The 21197-nt window shown below is 42.0% G+C and overlaps 1 protein-coding gene across 26 annotated transcripts; it reads left to right on the forward strand.

Annotated features, from left to right (window-relative positions):
• The first annotated feature begins 2366 nt into the window (after positions 1-2366).
• On the forward strand, positions 2367-20725 carry HNRNPA3 (heterogeneous nuclear ribonucleoprotein A3). 26 transcript variants are annotated; one of them, XR_008467591.1, is made up of 15 exons: positions 2926-3890; positions 4317-4398; positions 6515-6626; positions 7103-7126; positions 10810-10932; positions 11023-11169; positions 11253-11463; positions 11681-11770; positions 11832-11939; positions 12059-12139; positions 13237-13383; positions 14644-14769; positions 14854-14925; positions 17994-18068; positions 18269-20725. XR_008467591.1 is itself a non-coding variant. In XM_054207775.1 (14 exons), exons 3-13 carry the CDS (start codon positions 6561-6563, stop codon positions 14904-14906), a joined length of 1176 nt encoding a protein of 391 aa, XP_054063750.1. In that variant the 5' UTR covers positions 2451-2518; positions 4320-4398; positions 6515-6560; the 3' UTR covers positions 14907-14925; positions 15012-20725. The 26 variants fall into 26 exon arrangements, 20 of the variants coding, with proteins under 20 accessions (XP_054063764.1, XP_054063753.1, XP_054063759.1 ...); XR_008467592.1 differs by having other exon boundaries at positions 18390-20725; XR_008467588.1 differs by having other exon boundaries at positions 2928-3890; positions 15012-18565; positions 19221-20725.
• Positions 20726-21197: the final 472 nt, after the last annotated feature.

The following is a 21197-nucleotide window of genomic DNA, read 5'->3' on the forward strand; positions in this document are numbered from 1 at the left end:
TAAGAGGCTTACAGAAAACATATTTGGTTCAGTGAATCGGCTCCATTAACATTTCTGTTCTGGAGACTAGAATTCAAGATCAATTTCATATTTGCATGCTAACCCCTGTGTAACACTAAAAAAAAAAACAACTTTGGACAATTTCACCAACAATATTTACGTATCCGAAGATTCACTTCACAAACAAATACCATGTAAGAATCAAGCAATAAAAATCTCCAACAAACCCTCAACAAAAAAGAACAATGAAGAGAAACTGACATTTCAGCCACAGAAATATATAAAAGTTAAAAGCCTTTCCCACTTTTTTTTGAATGAGGTACAAACTACTGTTCCCTTGGCTGACAAAGAAGAGAGCACACGTTTGCAAACAGTGCTAGGAAAAAAAGAAAAGCGTGTTAGCCATCTGCATAAATCACTGATGCTGCATCTGCTACATTATATGAAACCACATCTGACTATGAAACTACATCAGCCAGAATAGATACAGGTGTATTAAATGCTATATTTTTTCTTAAGGAAATGGGTGATCCAAAATGGGAGACAATATTCTACTAGATAGCAACCAACCTGAAAACACTTTACTAGCAGAAAATTATTTGCCTGCAATCAAAATTATAATTTTTCATCTAAGACCTCAAACTTGTGGATAATTGTCATCAGCAGCTGTGAATCTTTGCAAAATGTGCATCTCCCTCATTTATTGCCTTGTCTTTTATGTCAGTGCAGTAAGCACAGTATTATAAAATTATTACATTCTGTACAATTGATTACACATAGGGGAGGACTATCATGAACTGAAACTATAGAATTCAAATGTGATCTGCCTGTGGCTGTGCAACCAAATGAGACCGCAAGACAATCAGCCTCTCCATGAGTGATGCTTACTGTGAAACGAATGGCAATCAAACTAATAAAGGCATGGTATTCTTCAAATTCGGTGAGGCAGTTCCTGTGTAAACTAGAAGAACCTTTGAAATTGAGAGACGTATTTAGCCAGTACCGTTGTCTGTCTCACAGTATTCTCATCCTTTGGGTAACAGGGCAAGAGAACAAGCAACATAAATGATACACATATGAAAAATTTTATTTTAAATAAAAAGTTAAATTTTGTGATTTACTTGATTGGGAGAAGGAAGATGAGAAATTGTTGGTTTTGGCCTCAATGCAAAGAATATCTGGAGGCTGCTGAGATTTCCACTGGGTTTTACTTTCTAGGAAGTCACCTACCTTCTCACATCAAAGATCAAAATATAGGAATAATCTAAAAACTTCTTTCAACTTCTGTACGCAATAGTAGCGAGAACATTTCTAAACCTATTGGGAATTTATGTACGTATTAGGAAAATTCTCTCTAGTTAGAGAAATCAAATGGGTTTTGACATTTTTGCATAAATGAAAGATGCTAATCTGAAACTCAAAGATTGTATTTTCCTTTTTCTTCTTTTTTTTTTTTAATTTTTTTTTTATTTTGTAGGAACTGCATAACCCTTTCAGTCAAGCACTTCATATGGGGGGGACATCCACCTACAAACCTCTCAGTAAAACCACATCAACTGGTTCCCTTCTTTATATAGCATAAAGATATTTTTAAAGTGGGTAAGAGCTAACACCTCCTGCCTAGGTTAGGTCATCATACTGAAATAGCTACTGGTACTGTGAGAGGATAGAGATAACCAAGAATGAAACAACTTTAAGGGTAGCTTTTTCTAATGCCGTTTTTCCTGATGTCATTTTCCAGATAAGCAAAAATTTGTTACGCATGTGCTTAACTATGCTTTTTTTCTATACAAAATCCTTGCAGAAGACCCTTTCTTTTAAGCTCTCTATGCTAGTTTATGATGACAAACGCCACTAAGATACAGGCAATGCCTCTGCTTAAGAAGGTATGGAGAAGTCTGTCAAACTTATTGCTTTGTGTGTTTTGGTATTCAACCAGAAATACACTAACCTACCCTCACTTCCAAAGGGCGAGTGCTAAACAGTCTCCGGAGAGCAAATCTTTTCCTTGCCTCCTTGAAACGCCTCCAGGATCAAAACAATATGTGGAGACAAATAATTTCTTTTGGAAAGTCCTGGGCGCCTCAGGCATACCCTCCTACTCCTGCAGAAGTCCTCTGTGAGTATCACGTCACGTCCCCTCCTTTCCTTTTCCTTTCTCTTCTTTCCTACAAAGTACTTTAACCCGTCTAGATTAACGGTCTCCCTCAAGGCCGGCATTTCGACGGCTTCCCTTTCGCACAGCAGCCGCCCAGGGTCAGAAGCAGGCAAGGTACCCGCGGCCCGCTCTGGTGGCCCTGCGCCGGCGGGAGGCGGTGGGCGGGCGGCGGCGGTGGGAGGCCGCGCAGCCGGCGGGACGGCCTGACGTGTGGCGGGGAGGCGGTGCCCGCCTGCGCGCACCACTCACGGCTGCGCGCCGGCGCCGCCACCCCCTCAGCGGGCGGCGGTTAGTGCGCTGGGCCGGCTGCCGGCGCGGGACCGACCAGGGCGGGAAGGCGCTTAACGGAACGCTGGCACGGTTCTCTCTTTATTCTTCTCTCTCCCCCCCGCTCTCCTTCCCTCTCCTCCTCTCTCCACCCCAGCTACCCCTCGCCCCCGGCCTTTCCCACCCTCTCGGCGGGGAAGGGGCTGCTCCGCCGAGCGCGGCCTCGGGCGGGCGGTTATGGCGGAAGGGGGGGAGGGGAGGGTGGCGCTGAGAAGAAAGCGGTAACGGCCGCCGCGCGCGCGCGGGGCCGCCAGCCCTCCCTCCCGCCACCTCCCGCGTAGGGCCTGCAGCCCGCCTTCCCACCACGTGACACCCCCCCCTCCTCTTCCTCTGGGATCCATATTGGCACCGAAGAAGGCGAGTCTGGTCACAAAATGGAGGTAACTGCCCGCCGCGCAGGGGGAGCGGGGCTCGCCGGGCTGAGCCGAGGCGAGGGTGGAAGGGGAGGTGAAGCGGCCTCCTTCACGCACCCGCCCCCTCCCGCCGCGGCAGTAGAGCCGCTGTAACTCGCCGCCGCAGCCCCCGGTGGGAAGGCGGAGCGGCGGGCTGGGGGGCTGAGGGGGGGATCGGCACGTAGTGGTGCTCCTCGCCCTTCCCGCTGCCGCCTCCTCCTCGTAGCGTGTTTCTGCCGCGATCCGCACCCGTTTCCCCCTGCGACATAGCGCATTATCTCGCAATGGCGGTCGCTGGCAGGAAGAGGGAGGGTGCGGGAGAGGCTGCGCTTCCGCCGTACGGCCCCTCGGGCGCAGCGGCGGCGGCCGCCATTTCGCTGTGCTCCAGAGCGGGGGGGGGGGGGGCGAGGCCCGCCCCGCGACTTGGGACGGGGCTGTGGGTAGCAGAGCCCTCCTCGGCTGTCCTGGGGGACACCGGAACACTTAAGCGCCTGTTCGGGCGAGAGCGGGGAGAAGCGAGCCCCACACATGGCGTGTGTCATTGTTCTGTCCTCCCTCTGTGGCCCGCCATGGAAGCCATCCGGCGTAGTGCGCCAGGGATATTCTTTTTCCCGCTCATTTTCCTGGCAACAGATTTTTAAAGCATGAAGGTCGCGTAGTACAGCACTCAAGTTTCTCGCCGAGGAGCGCTGGTGCACGTTGCACCGCCTTCCTGATATCTCACCCCCATCCGCAGGGGAGTTCGCACGTGTAGCGAGCTTCTGCTGCCCGGGGAGCGGGGGAAGGTGCAGTGCTCAGCTCTCTCGAATAGCTTCCCGTTTCCCTTTCTCCACTCCCCCAGCCGCACATGCACAAAAGCTACGATATTCCGTGGCATCTTGCCATGATCCTGGTAGGGAACACGAAGAAGCAGTCCTGCACAAACCTTGGCTCAAATTTCTCTCAACTTGAATAAAGTCGAGACCAAATGCACAGTGGGGCAGTTATCCACACCCTACCCAGAGGGACTCATGGTATCCCCCTTTGCTTTTCTTTCCTCTCTCCTCAAAACCTACGTTTTTTTGCTCAAGTACTTCAAGTAAAGCATGATGAGCAAAAATAATGCAGGGTTGGGGGTTTTGGAAGTGGGGTTTTTTTGGGTTGGGATTTTTTTTTTGACCCCCTTCTTTGCAAGCTGAAACCTTAGAGAACTGAGAGCAGAGAAACTAACAGGTCACACAACTTTTGTTCCTACATTAAAAGCAGAGAAGAAACTGAATCCCTTAGCAAAACAGCTAAAAATAACTCTTTTCCATGTAAGCAATTGATTTAGCTGCTTCGGAGTTGTTGAATAGTTTGACAAATGGGAAGGATGATGTTCAAAGCATTTGAACATTCTTCAGTAAAGCTTGGAAACCCCTCTCATAAGTTACTAAGCTAATATCTTATTTTTTTCCCAGCAGACATTCCTATTGGCGTTGTGAATAAGCTACGAGCACACTTAAAACTGAGAATCTGTTGTTTTGCTGCTTTAACTCTTAGGTTTGTTACAATATACTGTATATATACATTATGTCCAACTTTTGCTATTTACAAAAAAGACCAATATATCTGCATAGTATTCTCTAGACAGGTAAACTTCCCTCCTGGGAATGTCTGTTTCGCCACCACTATCTTACTACTTGTCTCTGTAAGAGATACAGTAGCATTATAAGTTCCTTTGAGTAAGGTGGTATCTCCTAGTAACTTTCTTTAATAACCAGCAGATCTGTTCTGAGTCTACTTTCAGCTCTGTAGCCAAGTTGCACTATGCAACTCTTTCAGTGCTAGTTTAACTCAGTTGATAAAAATGTTCTGAATATTTTTGAGTTGAATGGATTATTTTGTTGATGCTAAGTATAAAAAAAAGCTAATATTGTCATACTGATATTTTTAACAACTTTCTATGGGGCAAAGTAGGAATAAGAGAGGAGAGAGCTGAGGGGCATGTGTTAGCCAGGAGACAATTCTCTTGTGACCGTCATGGCCTTCAGAGGCCATTGTGGCAGAGACTCTGCCTGAGAGTTTTATGTTGGCCAGCATGGAGCCCCACTGGAGAAGGCAGCAGGTGATAAAATCAGAAAGGGATTGCACACTTTTCATTACTTAAGTATTTAAATAGGCTTATCGCTTTCCTCCCTAACAGTTCCCAAAGTTTTATTTTGCCATACAGCACCTTTTTCAAAAGTTAACATTCTGTTTCATACTTCCCCTGTATGACTTTAAGAACTGAACAGCTCAATTGAAACACTTAATATCCCAATACCTCCTAAGTCAAAATGATGTTTGATTTAAAGTATTTCAAGAGCAGGTTTAACAATTGTGTAGGAAGAAACTGAAGATAACACAAACACTTTGATGTTACTTAATAAAACATATAAAAATGTTAGTTCGTGGTACTAATGATTTCACACTTTAATTTAATTTGAACCTGGATTTTAACATGGAATTGTATTAAATAATAAATTCCACTCTGAATAACAGTACATATTGGTCATTAGTAGAGACCTGCTTGCCTTTCCCTACCTAGTATTTGCAGGAATAAAACTTTACAAAAAAACCCAAACAACCCACAATCCAAACAAAACCTGCTAAAATACACCTAATCTTGTAAATAGCAATGATTTTAATGCAGCACAAATACAGTTTTATAGGAGCCTGTTATTTAGTTGAGAGTATTCTGCTTTGGCTACTGTAAAAAAAGTTTCAAGAAACGTCCAAAGTAGTGATTAATTGCAGCCAAAGATACTAATACAGTATAGTACAAGTAAGTTAATGATCTCAGAAAATGTGAAATAATAAAGTCTAAAGGGAATGTGATTTCTTTTGTAGGAATGGGTTCATTCATTGAGCTTATCTTGTGAAATACTTGAGTTTTGTAACAACATGTTAACTTTGTTAACATTTATTTTGAAAAGTTGTGCATGTAAGTAGTACAGGTTAGTAATCAAATATAGCACTTGGAAGCAAAAGTAACGCAGATGGCTAATGCTACAGATTGCTGAGGATCAAGTGTTAAAATTTCTGATGTTGCAAGAATAGAATCAGTAAAGGATTCTTGCACTGGTGTTAGCGGAAAATATTTTTCAATGCAGAAAACATTTAACGCATCTCCTAGTGTTCCAGTTTTGTAGGCTGCTGGATCACTGATTACAATAGATTACACATAAGATAAACCTGATAAGCAGTATTTGCAAAATGTTAAATATTCTTTGGGTTTAAGATCTAGAGAAGTAGAATTTGATTTATGTAGTGGGTTTGGGTATCAAAGGTGGAATTTGCTTGCCCTGTACCAGTTATATTCATGATAGTTATGTAAGACAGTAATCGACATAGGTTGTTTTCTACTGATTTTAGCTTTAGGTTGTACCTAGTTATTCCAGCAGCTGTAAAAAGCCCTTTACTAGGATAGCAGATGCTCCTTCTGCAGCGCTTCTTAATTGTGAGCAGAATAGGCTGAGGATTTTTACTCTACCCTTTCACTTACTTACCTTTTTTTTTCTAATTTCACCCCCCCTCCCATTTCCTCCTATAAAGCCACGCCCGTGGGTTGCAGCCAGAGAAGGCCCCACTGCACAGGAATTGGGGTAAGTACTGACTTATCCAACCTGTTTTCTAGGTTTCCTAGATCTAAAAGAAAGGCTGAGTTAGAGTACCCTTCCAAAATGGCTGCTCTTAAGGAAGAGAGAGACGTGGAAGACTACAAGAGGAAAGGAAGACGGTCCTCACAGGTGAGAGGATTGCTTATTTTTTTATTTTAAAAAGTAGCTCTAAGGGGAAAAGACTTAAAAAAACCCAAACTTAACCATTTGTATCTAATGTATTAATTCATAGCTTTATTTCTACCTTCTTCATCCCCATATTAGCAGAATAACTTTAAATCGCAGTGTATTACTTACAGTTTTAAGGGGTGGGGTATTAAGCATAGTGGGGAATTTTTGCTTTACTAGTTTTTTGTTATAACAAGACTGATTAAATGTATGTTTGTGATTAAAGCAAGGTGTAATTATTTTTTTAAGAAACTCATGCATCCTCAGAGTATCAGCAGGAACTTGATTCCATCCTATCTTCCAAATCCTGGTTTTAGTGGGAATGAGGACAGGTTCTTTTTTTCTTTTTTTTTTTAATAAAAATGGTTGCCTAATAGTCACTGCAAATGAAAGCGAGGCTGTACTAAGTAAAAATAACTGTTTTCTTTTGCTTCTAGCAGAAATACCGTAGACTGAATAAGGTGCGTAGTATAGAGAAGATGTTGGGGCTGTTCTGGGAGGATGGGAGCTAGTTACTTTGGGGCAGGGTGTGGAAATGGGAGGGGGGAATAAAAAGTCTTGACACCCTTCAGAAAATAAACTCAATTTTAAGGATCAGCAAAGAGGGTGTTAAATATGTAGCTTATAACTGAGACGTTTTCTGATTGTTTATTTTTATTCGTTTGCTTTCTAACATTACTTTTCCAGGGTGCCTGAATATTATAGCTAGTTCAAACCAACTTTATCTGGAATGGTGCAGTACTGCATTGTGGGAGGGGCTTGAGTACACTTGAACTGAGACCAAACCTTGTGCGGGTTGCATGTGTCTGGTAGCGTATGGTTATTTTGTACTGGAATGGTTATTTTGCACTGAAGCGGTGTGTAAAGTCCTCCTGGAAGGAATGTTGCAACTGTCTCACTCCTCTTGGACTTTGGATAGAATGTAACTCAGGTCGCGCTGGTAGTTACAAAAGTATCTCGCCGCAGAATGTACTTAAAAGCTATTAAGTTTCTAGATACGGGGTTTTGCAGAGAAAGGTGGTGAGGCCCCGGTTGTCTGTCCGGCTCCCGAGGGCAGAGCGGCCTCGCCGGGCAGGTGGAGCCGCAGGCGTGGCGCCAGGCGCTTCTGGGGCGCTCGCTGCTGCTGGTAGAGGCGCGATGCAGGGGGAGGAACCCGCCTGAAAACGCTGCCTTCGGAGGGAAATACCGCAGCTCCAAAGGGCCGATTATTCCAAACCCCAGCCGCAGGGGCGAGCGGGGGGAGGCGGGCGCGCTCCCGGCCGCTCCTTGGCCGCCCATGGCGCCACTGCGGCGCGGGGACGTGGCCGGCGCTGCTGCGCCTTCCCGCTCCTCCCCCCCGCCCCGCCCTCCGGCTCCATATTGAGGGTGGAGGAGACGAGATCGCTCACAAAATGGAGGCGGTCGGCGCTGCGCAGAGCGTTGGCCTGAGGGAGGAAGTCGCTAGTCAAAGCTGGGAAGAAAGTTCCCCGCCTCCTCAGAGCCTGTTAATGCGTTTGGGGAGTCCCTTAAACTGCTTAGGGGGAGAAACGGAGCTTATTGTCAGCTTGCTGCCTGCAGGCAGGCTGGGCGTTCTCGCCGCTACTCCCCCGCCCTTCCCCGACTGAAGGAGCACTGCAAAATGGCGTGCTGGCCCACAGCATCGGTGAGTGGGAGGGAGCCTGCTGATCTTGTTGAAGCAGTGTGGTAGTTACGCTAGGGAGGAAGGGAGAGAGAGAGTTTGCTGCCCAGGAGAGACTGCTTGTTCTAACTAACTTGCAGCAGCAGGGCGGAGAAACAACATTTTGTGTGATAGAGGACAGCACTCTGAAGGCCCTAGAGATTCTTATCCCCGGTGAGAATAAAATGCCTGAAAAAACCCAAAATAATTCCTTAATAAATTGTTGCCTTTTATTTCCGTGGAGAGTTCCTGTAACGTAGCCTAAGTGTGTCCTGAGGATAATTTGTCTCCCATAAAAGAGAGAAGCTGTAACAGCAGGCGTTCTCCTCCCATATGAGAACATCAGTTCATGTGCACATAATAAAAATAAGCAGAAGAGGACTTAACTTTTCCTTTCATGAGTGACCCAAAGAGTTCTGTGGTCATTCTTTTAAGGTAAAAGCAGTTGCCAACTGGAACCCTGTAGCCTTGAGGAGTGTCAGAGAACTGTAAAAAGTCTGTCTAATTTTTCCTTATATAGGCTTTTGGTTTTGAAGAAGTCTAAGCTTTACAGTTTTATGTAATAGATTTCTTCTAATATGCGTAGGAGGGATTGAAACACTTAATGTTGCCAGTTCTAACATAACCCAGCTAAAATTAAGTAGTGTCAGTAGATAAAAAAAACAAAATGCAATTACCATCAGAAACCACTAATTCACTTAACTTAAATCAGTTTCTCTCTACAGTAGGTGTGTTATGCTGTACGATTTTTAAGCTTATGTATAGTTAGAAGGGAGATGTCTTTTTTTTTTATTATAATTCTGTAGTCCAGACCACTTGGAAGACCATAGTAAAGAAGCTTTACTTTGTGTTCACAAGACCATTGACTGTCAGTCACTTATATAATGTTCCTGTAGTGACAAAGTTAGTGACTTAAGCAGAAAGCTGTTACCGTGAATGCTAGGGCTCTTTCTCACTAGGTTTAGCAGGTGTAAAAGCAGGATCTACTTATCAGCCAGGTTTTCATAATCCTAGGCATTTTTTCCTATGGTACAACCTGAACATTATAAACCAATAGTTTCCTAAAGCAGTATGTAATTCAGAAATTCTCTTTTGCCATGTATTGCTTCACAGTATTCATTGCTGTGGTGGGTGGCTTTAGGGTGGTTGTGATGCCCTCAAAGGGATGTACACTTTTCTGACGAGCCCTAGCACTAGCCCCCCCGCTCTATTTAAACTGGCAGAGGTTAAAGGAGTTTACCTTCAGGTTTGAAGCAAGACATCTACATGTAGAAGTCTGTGGCTGATTTTTCTGCTGCATCTGGTCTGTGTTAACCCACTGCAGCAGAAGCAGTAAAGCCTGCTACACAGTCATGCTGCAGAATTGAAGCAATATGCAGCATAGCTGGCTAGCACCTTGTTGTGGAGTGTTTTACATGCACAAAGGTACCAGCTTGCTAAATAAGATTTTAATCTGATTGCTTTTTATAAGACTTACCTGTCTTGGGAATGGGAGAAAGTTGTAAAATAGTTTTTTATAAACTGTCAAATGTAGGGGGGGGATATTATAACTAAAAAACATATGCAACACTGAAAGAGAGCAGAAACACTAACGTACTTATAAGCCCACTTAATTTGTGCTATAGAAAACTGGACTCTGAAAAGTAGCACATTTTAAAATGTGGCTGCTCATATATATGTGTATGTAGGTTATACTGTCAAAAGCTTCAATTAAACTTAAGTTTTTTTTACGATGCTTGTTAAGGTACCAGTCTTATTCCAGTAGTTGTACCCACTACTGGTCATTGATTAGTCATTATTCAAGACATTTTTCTATCTGTAAGACAGAAGTCCACGTTGATTCACATTTAAGGGCTCTTTCCCATAACACTGGGAAACCACATATGAGATTCTACTTGCTTGTTTGCGTGCACTCAACTTACAAAATTATCCGAGTACAAAATGTGGAATTTTAATGAATTAAGAATTGATAAACTTCTTCAAAATACATAAAAATAACCTTTCAAAATTGATATCCCAACGGAGTAGACACTCAGTTTGGTCAATAACCTTTTTTTCTTGTACACTGTGTTCTTAAATTTTTTATAGTTCCTCACGATTACGCTTCATCAAGTGTTAGAATTTCCCTTTATCTAGCAGTGCTTCATTGCTGATCCCTACAGAGCAATCCACAACTCGAACATAAGATAGGCATAAAATGAATGCACTTCCGGGGGGGTGGGAGCAACCGAATTATTTAGTATATTGAAATCTCTTTACTGTTGTGTGCGTTTGAGTACTCTTAAGTTGTTAGTTAGTGTTTTAATTAAAATCACACCTCATTAGGTGTTTACTATGCTGCTGCCTGAACCCATTAGAAGTCATTGTTTTTTGTAAATGTATTCCACCTATTTGTAGTTATAATGTGCACAGATAATTTTTAGTAGTTCTTTGAAATTTTAACTCTGGTTTGTATTCAAAATATGTTTTTGGTTTTTTATTTTGTAGGGCCATGAGCCAAAGGAGCCGGAGCAGTTGAGAAAGCTGTTCATTGGAGGCCTGAGCTTTGAAACAACAGATGATAGTTTGAGAGAGCACTTTGAAAAATGGGGCACACTCACGGACTGTGTGGTAAAGTGTCAAATATAAATTTGTACCTTTGTAAGGATATAAGTACTTAATCTAGTATAGAAATGCAGAGTAACCTCTATGTTTTTTCAGGTGATGAGAGATCCACAAACAAAACGTTCCAGAGGCTTTGGCTTTGTGACCTATTCTTGTGTGGAGGAGGTGGATGCTGCCATGAGTGCTCGACCGCATAAGGTTGACGGCCGCGTGGTTGAACCAAAGAGAGCAGTTTCGAGGGAGGTAAGTTAAGTGTTTCAGATAACCGTATTTCCTAATCTTTACCTAATAATTTAAAACACTGAATGTCATTTTTGGTGTTGTAGGATTCTGTAAAGCCTGGGGCACATCTCACAGTAAAGAAAATATTTGTTGGTGGAATTAAAGAAGATACAGAAGAATATAATTTAAGGGAGTATTTTGAAAAATATGGCAAGATTGAAACCATAGAAGTCATGGAAGACAGGCAAAGTGGAAAGAAAAGAGGCTTCGCTTTTGTAACTTTTGATGATCATGATACAGTTGATAAAATTGTTGGTATGTAACTCTTCAGCGAGAAATGTCTTGCGGGATAAAAATGTAACGCTAGATTTCAGAACAGCAGTGTGTGGAGTGTAAGATGTTGGCATAATCAGCTGCTTGAGCATTGTAAGAGATGGGGTAGATTTAATGTAGCTTTCTATGAGAGTTTTACAGCGTATTGCGTTCAATGATTTGATTTTCTAACTCTTTCCTATTTCACAATTTTCTCTAGTTCAGAAATACCATACTATAAATGGACATAACTGTGAAGTGAAAAAAGCACTCTCAAAACAAGAGATGCAGACTGCTAGCTCTCAGAGAGGTGAGTTTGGAGTTCTGCATAGTTGTTTTATGTAACTGGCTTTCAATTAATGTAATTAAAGTGAAATATTTTGTAGGCCGTGGGGGTGGCTCAGGCAACTTCATGGGTCGTGGAAACTTCGGAGGCGGTGGAGGGAACTTTGGCCGAGGAGGAAACTTTGGTGGAAGAGGTAAATGACTGGAATGTTTGTATAGAATGTGATTTTTAATTTTTTATTTCCTGTGTCAGTTGGCTTAAACACTTAAAACGTGTGTTCAGGAAAACGTTCTCATCTGTTTTGTGTTCCAGGAGGCTATGGGGGTGGTGGTGGCGGTGGTGGGAGCAGAGGAAGCTTTGGGGGTGGTGACGGATACAATGGATTTGGTGATGGTAAGTGTACTGTTCACTTTTTTTTTTTTTTTTTGCACGACATTGTAACCAGCTGTAAGTCTTGCCTTCACCTTGGAAACCAAGTCTACTTTAGTGATGTTTTCTACATAGTAGAGCTGTGAAGAGTTAAAGTTTTTTTGTTTTCCCCACAAAATGATGGGTGGAAGAAAAATACTCCATTGTATGTACCCTTTAAAAAACCTCATGTCATGAGGTCGTGTAGCACCTCTTTATGATGATTGAGAACTAAACAAAGATTCTGGTGTCAGTTGAAGTGACTAAAACTGAATAAAGCAGTGACCAACTAACATACCACATATCTTTTCAATCAGCTGTAAGACTTTTCATGGCTCGGTAGCATCTTTTTCATGATGAAGTTTGAGTATGCAAAATGCATCTGAAGAGAACTGTGGAAATTGCCAAATGTCTGTGGAAGTAGCATTTGGGGTGCGGAATGAGGGAAATAGCATGTAGTTATTTATGTCCTGATTCTGTAAGCAGATATATGTAGTGGTGTTGAGTTATTGGGAACTATTTCTCAGTTTGGAACTACTCCAACAAAATGTCTGAGACCAAGTCAGCATCCGGAATACTAAGTCTTTCAGATAATCTTTACGTGATCAGAAAAAAAGAATGTCTAGTAGCTTTGACACATGTGTAAATAAAGCTGTATGTCTAGATAAAAAATGTAAACCAGAATTCTTTTGAGGGCTTTGCCTAATGAGTGATTTCAGTTTAGAGGAATAACAAGGATGGTACACAGTACTGATAACACCGTTCGTGTAAAGAGGCAGTTATTACATGTAAGGGGTGGTGGTAGCAGCATGTCTATATATTTTCTGTGAGCCAGAATGAACTTTTAAGTGTCATGCTTCAAGGTTATACCTGAACTAATGTGGGGGTTTTTTTGGTTTGGATTAAATAGTTTAGATAAATGATGCAACCACAATGAATATAGTACTGGGAAAACGTTGTGGGAGATATTTATTGTGTATGGGGTTTTTTTGTTTGTTTTTCGCTTGTTTGTTTTTAAATGGACTTTTTCTTGCCAATATTTAGCTTTGGTGTGCTTAGTTTGCTGCTTCTTTTATTCGAAGGTGGCAACTATGGAGGTGGTCCTGGCTATGGCAGCAGAGGAGGTTATGGTGGTGGTGGAGGACCAGGATATGGAAACCCAGGTGGTGGATACGGAGGTGGAGGAGGAGGATATGATGGCTACAATGAAGGAGGAAATTTCGGTGGTGGTAAGATGCCAGCTTTAATTAGACATCTATTCTTTTAGTCAGGTCTGAGTTGTACAGCGCCTGAAGTATGATACTGCATAAAATGAGTTGTACAATTAGGTCTAATGCAAATACTGTGTTACGTAAGGAAAGTTCTTTTGCCTCTGGATCAGCTTTGATACACTATATACAACGTTGTTTTTTCGAAAAGCAGCAGCTATAAATCTGTGTGTGGCGGTAGAGTAGGAGGATTTTTAAAGTGACCATTTGAAGTACACTGTTGCTGTCAGATACCAGTTCACATTTCACATCGCGTAGATCATGTCCTCCTTGGTGAGGACTATACATCTGAGTTTCTGTAAGCTTTTTTTATTGTTTGCCTGTGAAATGAGCTACTCCAGTTATTTTTATAAAAGCAGTTCTTTTGCCAATTACACATTCTAATTAGACTAATTGGAAATTGCATTATTATAATACTCTTTTATGGTCTTAACTAGTGTAAACCCTTGACAAATATATGTAAAATCTAGGTTAATATCTAACCAAAATACATCTAGCTATGTCCTGTTGTATGATCAATTTTGCTGTGTTCTACACTGTCAGTATTAATTTCCCTGCAGGGATTTCAGAACGATAAGGTTAATTTTTAAATCTGGGGTAAATTCTGTGCAGGCCTTTAATGATAGGCAGGATGTTTCTGGCAAGGGTATCCCATAAATACCGAAACAGCTTTAGGTGCTTGACTAGAATTGTTGGAGAAGGAACAGTAAGAACTTGCCAAGGACTAGTGCAGGTTTGGGGGAGTTAAACTGCAAAATCTGCTGCGTGTTTTATTATGCCCTCTGATCTGTATTTGCAGCGTGCCTCTTACACTTCTATCACCTTTTGGAGCAAATAAATTGTATGTAGTTTACATTATTGTCATACATGCAAAGTGTTGGACAGTGGAAGAATGACAGTGAAGCTTGTGCTTTTCCAAGTTTGGAGGCCTTAAATTTGGCCTGATAACTTCAAAATTGCCTACTCAAATCTGTATATATTTTCTAATTTCATGTGGTGTTTTTCATCTTCAATGAAATACTAGTTTCTAATCTTCAAAATGCTAAGGGTCTTGTGTCACTTGTGCATTGTGAGTGGAGGTAGCGTGCAAAATGCTTGCAATTCTATTTGAAGTTGTTTTAAACAATTACAGTTTACATTTCTGTTGGATATCATAATTTGGCAAGCTTCACGCCCTAAGTGTTGATCAAACGTGGCTTTATAAATCTGCATTTGTTTCAGGTAATTATGGTGGAAGTGGAAACTACAATGATTTTGGCAATTACAGTGGACAACAGCAATCCAACTATGGTCCCATGAAAGGTGGTGGCAGCTTTGGTGGCAGAAGTTCAGGCAGTCCCTATGGTGGTAAATAAGATTTTGTACAGAAAATGTGTTTTGGGTGAAAATTTCATGTATTCTTGTATTTCAGTATATACCCTGTTTTTGTAGGTGGTTATGGATCTGGCAGTGGAAGTGGGGGCTACGGTGGTAGAAGATTCTAAAAATGCTACCGGAAAAAGGGTAGGTGTAATGCATATTTATATTGATGATTAATAATGTACAACTGTTCACTGAGAGTAATAATTTTCTTATCCTGTATTCAACAGGCTACAGTTCTTAGCAGGAGAGAGAGCGAGGAGTTGTCAGGAAAGCTGCAGGTTACTTTGAGACAGTCGTCCCAAATGCATTAGAGGAACTGTAAAATCTGCCACAGAAGGAACGATGATCCATAGTCAGAAAAGTTACCGCAGCTTAAACAGGAAACCCTTCTTGTTCAGGACTGTCATAGCCACAGTTTGCAAAAAGTGCAGCTATTGATTAATGCAATGTAGTGTCGATTAGATGTACATTCCTGAGGTCTTTATCTGTTGTAGCTTTGTCTTTCTTTTTTCTTTTTATTTTCCCATTACATCAGGTATATTGCCCTGTAAATTGTGGTAGTGGTACCAGGAATAAACAAATTAAGGAATTTTTAACTTTTCAATATTTGTGTAGTTCAGTTTTTCCACATTTAGTACAGAGAACTCTATAACAGAAATAAAATGTAGTCTAGGGTGTTTCCTTGTTAGTTAATAGAGAGGATTAATGCATTTCTCAATTACTATTTTGTATTAATTTAAAGTTAACAATAGAAACACCTATTGATTTGCAGTCTTAAGGGGTCTAGTCTCAGTGTATATATGTAACTGTCACTGACATGAGTTACATAGGCATACAGAGGGAAAACATCTGTATGTTGCATTATAGTTTGTTTAGATGTATAACTAGGATTGAGTTATTCAAATTAGTGTTTGTGAATTATAGAACTAAGCTTTACCTTAATGAAAATTTCAAATTACTTTTTTGGTTTGTGCATATTTTTTTAATTTGTAGTTCTGTATTAGTACTAGCGCTTCAAGAAAATAAGGCATGATAAATATTTTAACAAGACCAACTTTAGACACATTAAAGCTGTCTCCCGTCTCATTTGAGATGTATAAGGGATAACTGCAGTTGCTTAAGTCTTGGGTGACGAGAAAAAGAAACTTGCTTTTTACCTTTATATTTATTGTAATTCCCGAGAAGTTGAGGTGGGGGGAATCAAGTGCCTGTTTCCTTGGGATATACAATGATTCTGTTTCAATAAAACTATACTTCGGGGAGGGTGGCTTGGAATTTTCATCCCCTTCCTTTGTCCCCATTTCCCTCTCCCTCACACCAGACTGCGCTGTTTCAATTAAACGAGGCGTCATAGTGAGAGTAATAGGTATGTTCCTCAATAACTTAATGGCTATATACTTTCTTGCATGCACCCTAGGCAATTTTCTGGACACAATCTTCTGACTGGGAGCCAAGGGTAGCGCAGGTGTAATCACTGACAGTCCAGGTAACGCGTTCCAAAAGCCCGTTGACGATGGGCTCTAAGTAGTATAGCTGTCAAGCTTTTTCCCTTGCGAATGTCTGCGCTCAGCTAAGAGCTCGAAGATAAAACTGAAACACCACCTAGCTGTATTTTACCGACTAGAAACACTTCCCACAACGTAGAATGGTACAGTCTGGAGTTTCCACAGGCAGAATGATAGTGTGTTAAAACTGGATTTGATGCACTGGAGTAGCAAATCTTATCAGCACATATGGCTAGAAATTGTACTTCATTCTCACTTCTGACCTCCAAATTAAGGCACTGCAGCCTGTCCTTTTCTCAGCTGATGTGAATTCTCTCTCGACTATTGCCAGGACAGTGCTTTCTGTCAATTCAGACTCAGAGGAGTAGGGGCCCAGTCAATAGAAGAAATACTCAGACACTTGACAATATGGTCTTGGAATTACTCACACCTGTTTCACTTCTGGGTCAATGTGCAGTATAAGGTAAATGCGATTCCAGTGTAGGAATGAATCTGCAAAGATGTATGGAATGGCTCAAGGCATAATCAGTCATATATAATAATGAATTATAATTTTAAGAAGTAGTAGAAAAATGAGTGTGTTGTTTGAAAAAAAAAAATTAAACAATGTTATTTAAACGCTGTTATTGGAGTGTATGTAGACTGCAGTACACTAAACAAGGAACCGGTGTCAAGATGGTAGCCTCCAAACTGGATTTCAAAGTCTGCTTATTCTATTCTGTGGAGTTTTAAAATATCTCTAAAGTGCAAGCAAGAATTGGTGATTTAGTGAACGCTTCTGTTGTTGTACATATTAATTTGGGCTTGGGGAGGGGGGGAGGTTGTATTTCAATAAAGGCATTTTTTTAAACGACCCATTTGGAGTTTGAAAACCTCGGAAACTAAAGCACAACTCACTAGGGAGTGAGCCACCCAACTACCGACTTGCTTTGTACGCTACTGTGCTTAGAAGATGTGTAGACTTGTACCTGGGGCCTGCACCCGGTTGCAGGGACAACTGGAGGATGGGGTTGATGTCCCTTCTGACAATCGATCTGGTGTTTCTAAATTTTTTTAGAATGTATTGACAGTGTTCTTTTTAACAGGGCCTCTTGTAGCTGTACTGTGACAACAATGTTAACTTTGAAAAATAGTGTCATAATAAACTTTATGAACAAGATCTGTATGCAACCTTTTAAGAGATGGATGTAAGTGACGGCTTTGTAGACGGGTGGGGTAGCTTAGCTGTTGTTTGTGACGTGGAAGAGCGTAAGGACAGTGATTAACCAGCTTTAAAGAACCTAGGATGTACTTCTTTGACCCATACTTTGCTAAGGAGACTCATAAGACAGGACTTCAGCAGCCTATTGAGTATGGAGAAGTCAGCATAATTAAAGAATGACGAGGCAGCAGGAGCAACAGCTTCAACTTCCAGAAAAGTGAAGGCATAAGATACTGTGCTGATAGTGAGCAGCTTTCCAAAGGCTAGTTAAATCTGCTTATCACAGCTGAAATATCGAAGAAAGTCTAGCAAGAGTTCTTCACCTTTTGGAACCTCCTTGAGTGATAGCTACTTGAGTTGACTCAAAATCAATAGGTCTAGCATTTAGACCTGAAAGGAAGGGCAATGAGCATAGGTAAGGTTTGCCTTTAAAATTTTTCATGAATTATAAAGAGTAGCGGGAGGTTTTTAAACAAGGTAAGAGTAATTTCTTTGATTTTCAGGTTGAATGAGAAGCTGCTGCTTGACAAAATGGGGAATGTCTTGCACATCCTCTTCCATTGAAGGTTTCTGACTGGGTAAGATTTGTAGTGTATAGTAAAACACTTGTTTAACCCGTATTTCCTTCTAGGCTTTCCTTTGCCAGCCTTTTAATGTCGAGGAAAGCCTTAAGCACTCAGGAGCAAGTATTCCAGCATTCGTCACCCAGCCTGTCCCGCGCTGGGCGAGGGCTGCTTGCTGGCATAGTTGCTATTCGAGAATCTTCTGTTCCTGCCAGGTACAAAATCGCTGTGTGCCTGAGATCGACAAGACAGAAACGATAAATGTCTTGAAATACCTGCTCTCCTTACCGCTGCCGGGGGCGGGGGGTTGAGAAATTGTTCGTTACCTTGTCGTAGAAAGAGAAGCCTTAACAGAAACCCGGCAAGGTGAAGACACCGGAGCGGTTCATCGCAGGTCTCGGTGGCGTGTGACACGCTGCCGCCGCCGCCGCTGCTGCAGAAAGTCCGTAAAGGCACTTTGCGTTGGTTAGAGCAGGGACTTCCCTCCCAATAAATGAGTCTCGGCGTACCAGGTGGGTTTGTATTTATCTGTGCAAATCTCAAAAAGAGTGGAGTTTTAGACCCTTTCGGGTGTTGGGTGCTTTCAGGCGGGGTGGTTTCGTGGAGGCTGGTCCTGTCACGTGCCACCCAGCTGAAAGCACGACTGCTTTTATACAGACAAATGGCAATAAAAGAACTTTCCATGGAATCTGCTTTAATGCACGTTGGTTCTTAACTCTTGGAATGTGTATTCCCTCCAATTGTTACAAGTCTGGGATATTTTAAACTCTGTGTTGCATAGTAGTAGTCTAGTAACTATTCAAACTTGCCGATATGTTTTTTGAGTCTCTGCATTATTTTTGTGAAGTCAGTTTCTATTTTAGTGTTGGTTTTGCTTTGATTAGTCAGAAAATAAAGTCAATGGAAAATGGAAGTCGCGCATTTCAGTTTCACTTGGGCCTTGGGGATGTTCACAGACTGGTTCAAGCGTTTAAACTTGTTACCTGCTGTCTGTAAACATCCAGAAAGCAAACTTGACACCGTAACATACAATTAAAAGTTAACTTGTAAGCAATTTCCAATGGTAACGTTGAGATTTTCATATAATCAGGAGCTGCTTAATGGAACTCTCACAGTGACTGCATATTTTTTTTTTTTTTTTTTAATTTTTTTTAAACGTTGACAAAGGTTTTTTGGTGAGCTGAGGTTGAGCTGAAATTGAAAGTGCTGCAGTGAGGCCCCAGTCTCCCCTCGGCGCAGGGCACAACAGCTTGGTGCCGAGGGGGACAACGTGCTTCTTGCGGCCGCAGGTGGGAAGCTCTGCTGCTCCTCTGCTGGGCAGAGCTGCTCTCCTGAGCCCCCCTGGCCCCCCGCGCAGCAACAGGTAACGGGGAAGAGCATTAGTGTGGCTTCTGCTTCCTCCCTTGCGGGCAAAGGCCTTTGTATTTGAGGGGGGAACGTTACAATTTTTTAACAGTAAAATCTTGAAAATGTTTTAACAAAAATAAGTTTTAACAAAAACTTTGTAGTTTGCATCCCATTTCCAGGCCTGGACATTTTCCTTGATATTAGAGGGTTCTGCGTTGCTGCAGACTTGTCCTGTGCTCTGGAGGGGGCTTTTTGCAGCACGTGCAGATCTAGATATTCACTGTTAGAATTCTTTTCCCGCTTGGATTTATAGCCCTCTTGTTAGACTAATTTGCTTAATTTCAATTATTCATACCACAATTTGCTCAGAAATAACCCTTGTCAAAGACAAACGCATCCTTAAGGAGTACTTGGTTAAGTGTATCTTTGTCCGTGAGGCGCTTCCAAGAGTTAAGAATGCTCTTTCGCGGCTCGGTCTTTCTATAGCGGCTGTTGTTGGAAGTAGCAGCTGTAAATGTAGATGGAGACGCGAAGTTGTAAAGTTAACGAAGCGCTGGTCCCTGAGCTGCCGTTCTGCGGAAGTTTGTTTGATACGTAAACCTGTGTCTTAATCGAAAAGCAAATGGTATGTCCAGGTGGTAAAAATGTATTCCCCCAAAAGGGGCCCAGGTCGACGCGGATGCGATAAGTGTTTTGTTTATACGACGCTGAAATGAAACAGCCTCTTACCTTTGGTATCCTTTAAATATGTAAGGCGGGAAGGGGGATGCTCCCGGTCTCCAGAGCGTTGGTTGTGTGATGTACTGACTTGCTGTCTTTGGTTCCTGTGTTTAAGACGTGAACGTGTTTTCATACGCTGTCTGCGCTGCGGTGGAATATCCGCTTCCCCGTCAGTCTGTGCTCTCTGACAAGTGTTTGTATCTTAAATTGTGTGGAGCATGAAAGATCTTCGGTATCGCTAAAATCGAGATATCTGATGGATGATTCTTTTTCTGCTGTGGGTGCTACAGGTTGACATCTCTATCTAAGATTAGCTTTTTCCTGAACTAAAGTAATCCAAGTTTCTCCGTAGAAGAAAAATGGCCATCATGTAGAAGATAATATCGCAAGATTGGAAACAGAATAATATGTTAAAATAACTGGCAAAGACTCCAAGAGCCACGGCGCTAGTGTGCTGCAATCTTAGAACTTGTGGTTAAACAAGTTTAAAAAATAACATGGAAATTAAACATTTCAGTATAGTCCATAATGGATTGAAATTTGTTAAAATATTTCAATTTTGTATCAGAATAAAGTGTACGTTGTCAAATGACTTACAATCTAAAGTGCGTTGCCATCACCTTTTTTAAGTGCCGTGAGGAACACAAAGTGCTCTTCAGTTATCGCACCACAGCCTGGGTCACAGGAGCTTCTTTCCACCTCGGGACGGCAAGTCAGGAAACCTTGGTTCAGCCCAGCTCCTCAGCGGTACTTTCAGTAGTTTTAAAACTGAACCTTTTGATCAAGAAATAAAAGGTCTCCAGGTGGAGACGTGGCAGCGTGTGAGGTCAGGGTTGTGATGCACGAGATGGGCAATGGCGCCAGTCACGCTCAGGTTTGGGAACACGCTCTGTACCTCAGCCATAATAATAAACCGAAGGCTATCGTTTGCAACCTGATGTTTTCACATACGCCGAAATAATGGAATGTGGAATATTTTCTTGCCTTAATGATGTTGGGTGTTTCGATGCCAGTACAACCCTCGCCGTGTTCGTGCTATGAAAAATGCTGGTTTAAACTGAATGCAAGTTGTTGTGG

The sequence above is a fragment of the Rissa tridactyla genome, chromosome 7 (genome assembly GCF_028500815.1).
Source record: "Rissa tridactyla isolate bRisTri1 chromosome 7, bRisTri1.patW.cur.20221130, whole genome shotgun sequence".
NCBI classification, from domain to species: Eukaryota; Metazoa; Chordata; class Aves; order Charadriiformes; family Laridae; genus Rissa; species Rissa tridactyla.

What these genes read in the sequence shown, in the direction of transcription:
- HNRNPA3 (XM_054207770.1), top strand. Translation starts at nt 3,845, where the DNA reads ATGCACAGTGGGGCAGTTATCCACACCCTACCCAGAGGGACTCATG. An exon ending in AAGGAAGACGGTCCTCACAG is followed by an intron (nt 6,627 to 7,102) that starts GTGAGAGGATTG and finishes TTTTGCTTCTAG; the next exon opens with CAGAAATACCGTAGACTGAA. An exon ending in AGGAAACTTTGGTGGAAGAG is followed by an intron (nt 11,940 to 12,058) that starts GTAAATGACTGG and finishes TTTGTGTTCCAG; the next exon opens with GAGGCTATGGGGGTGGTGGT.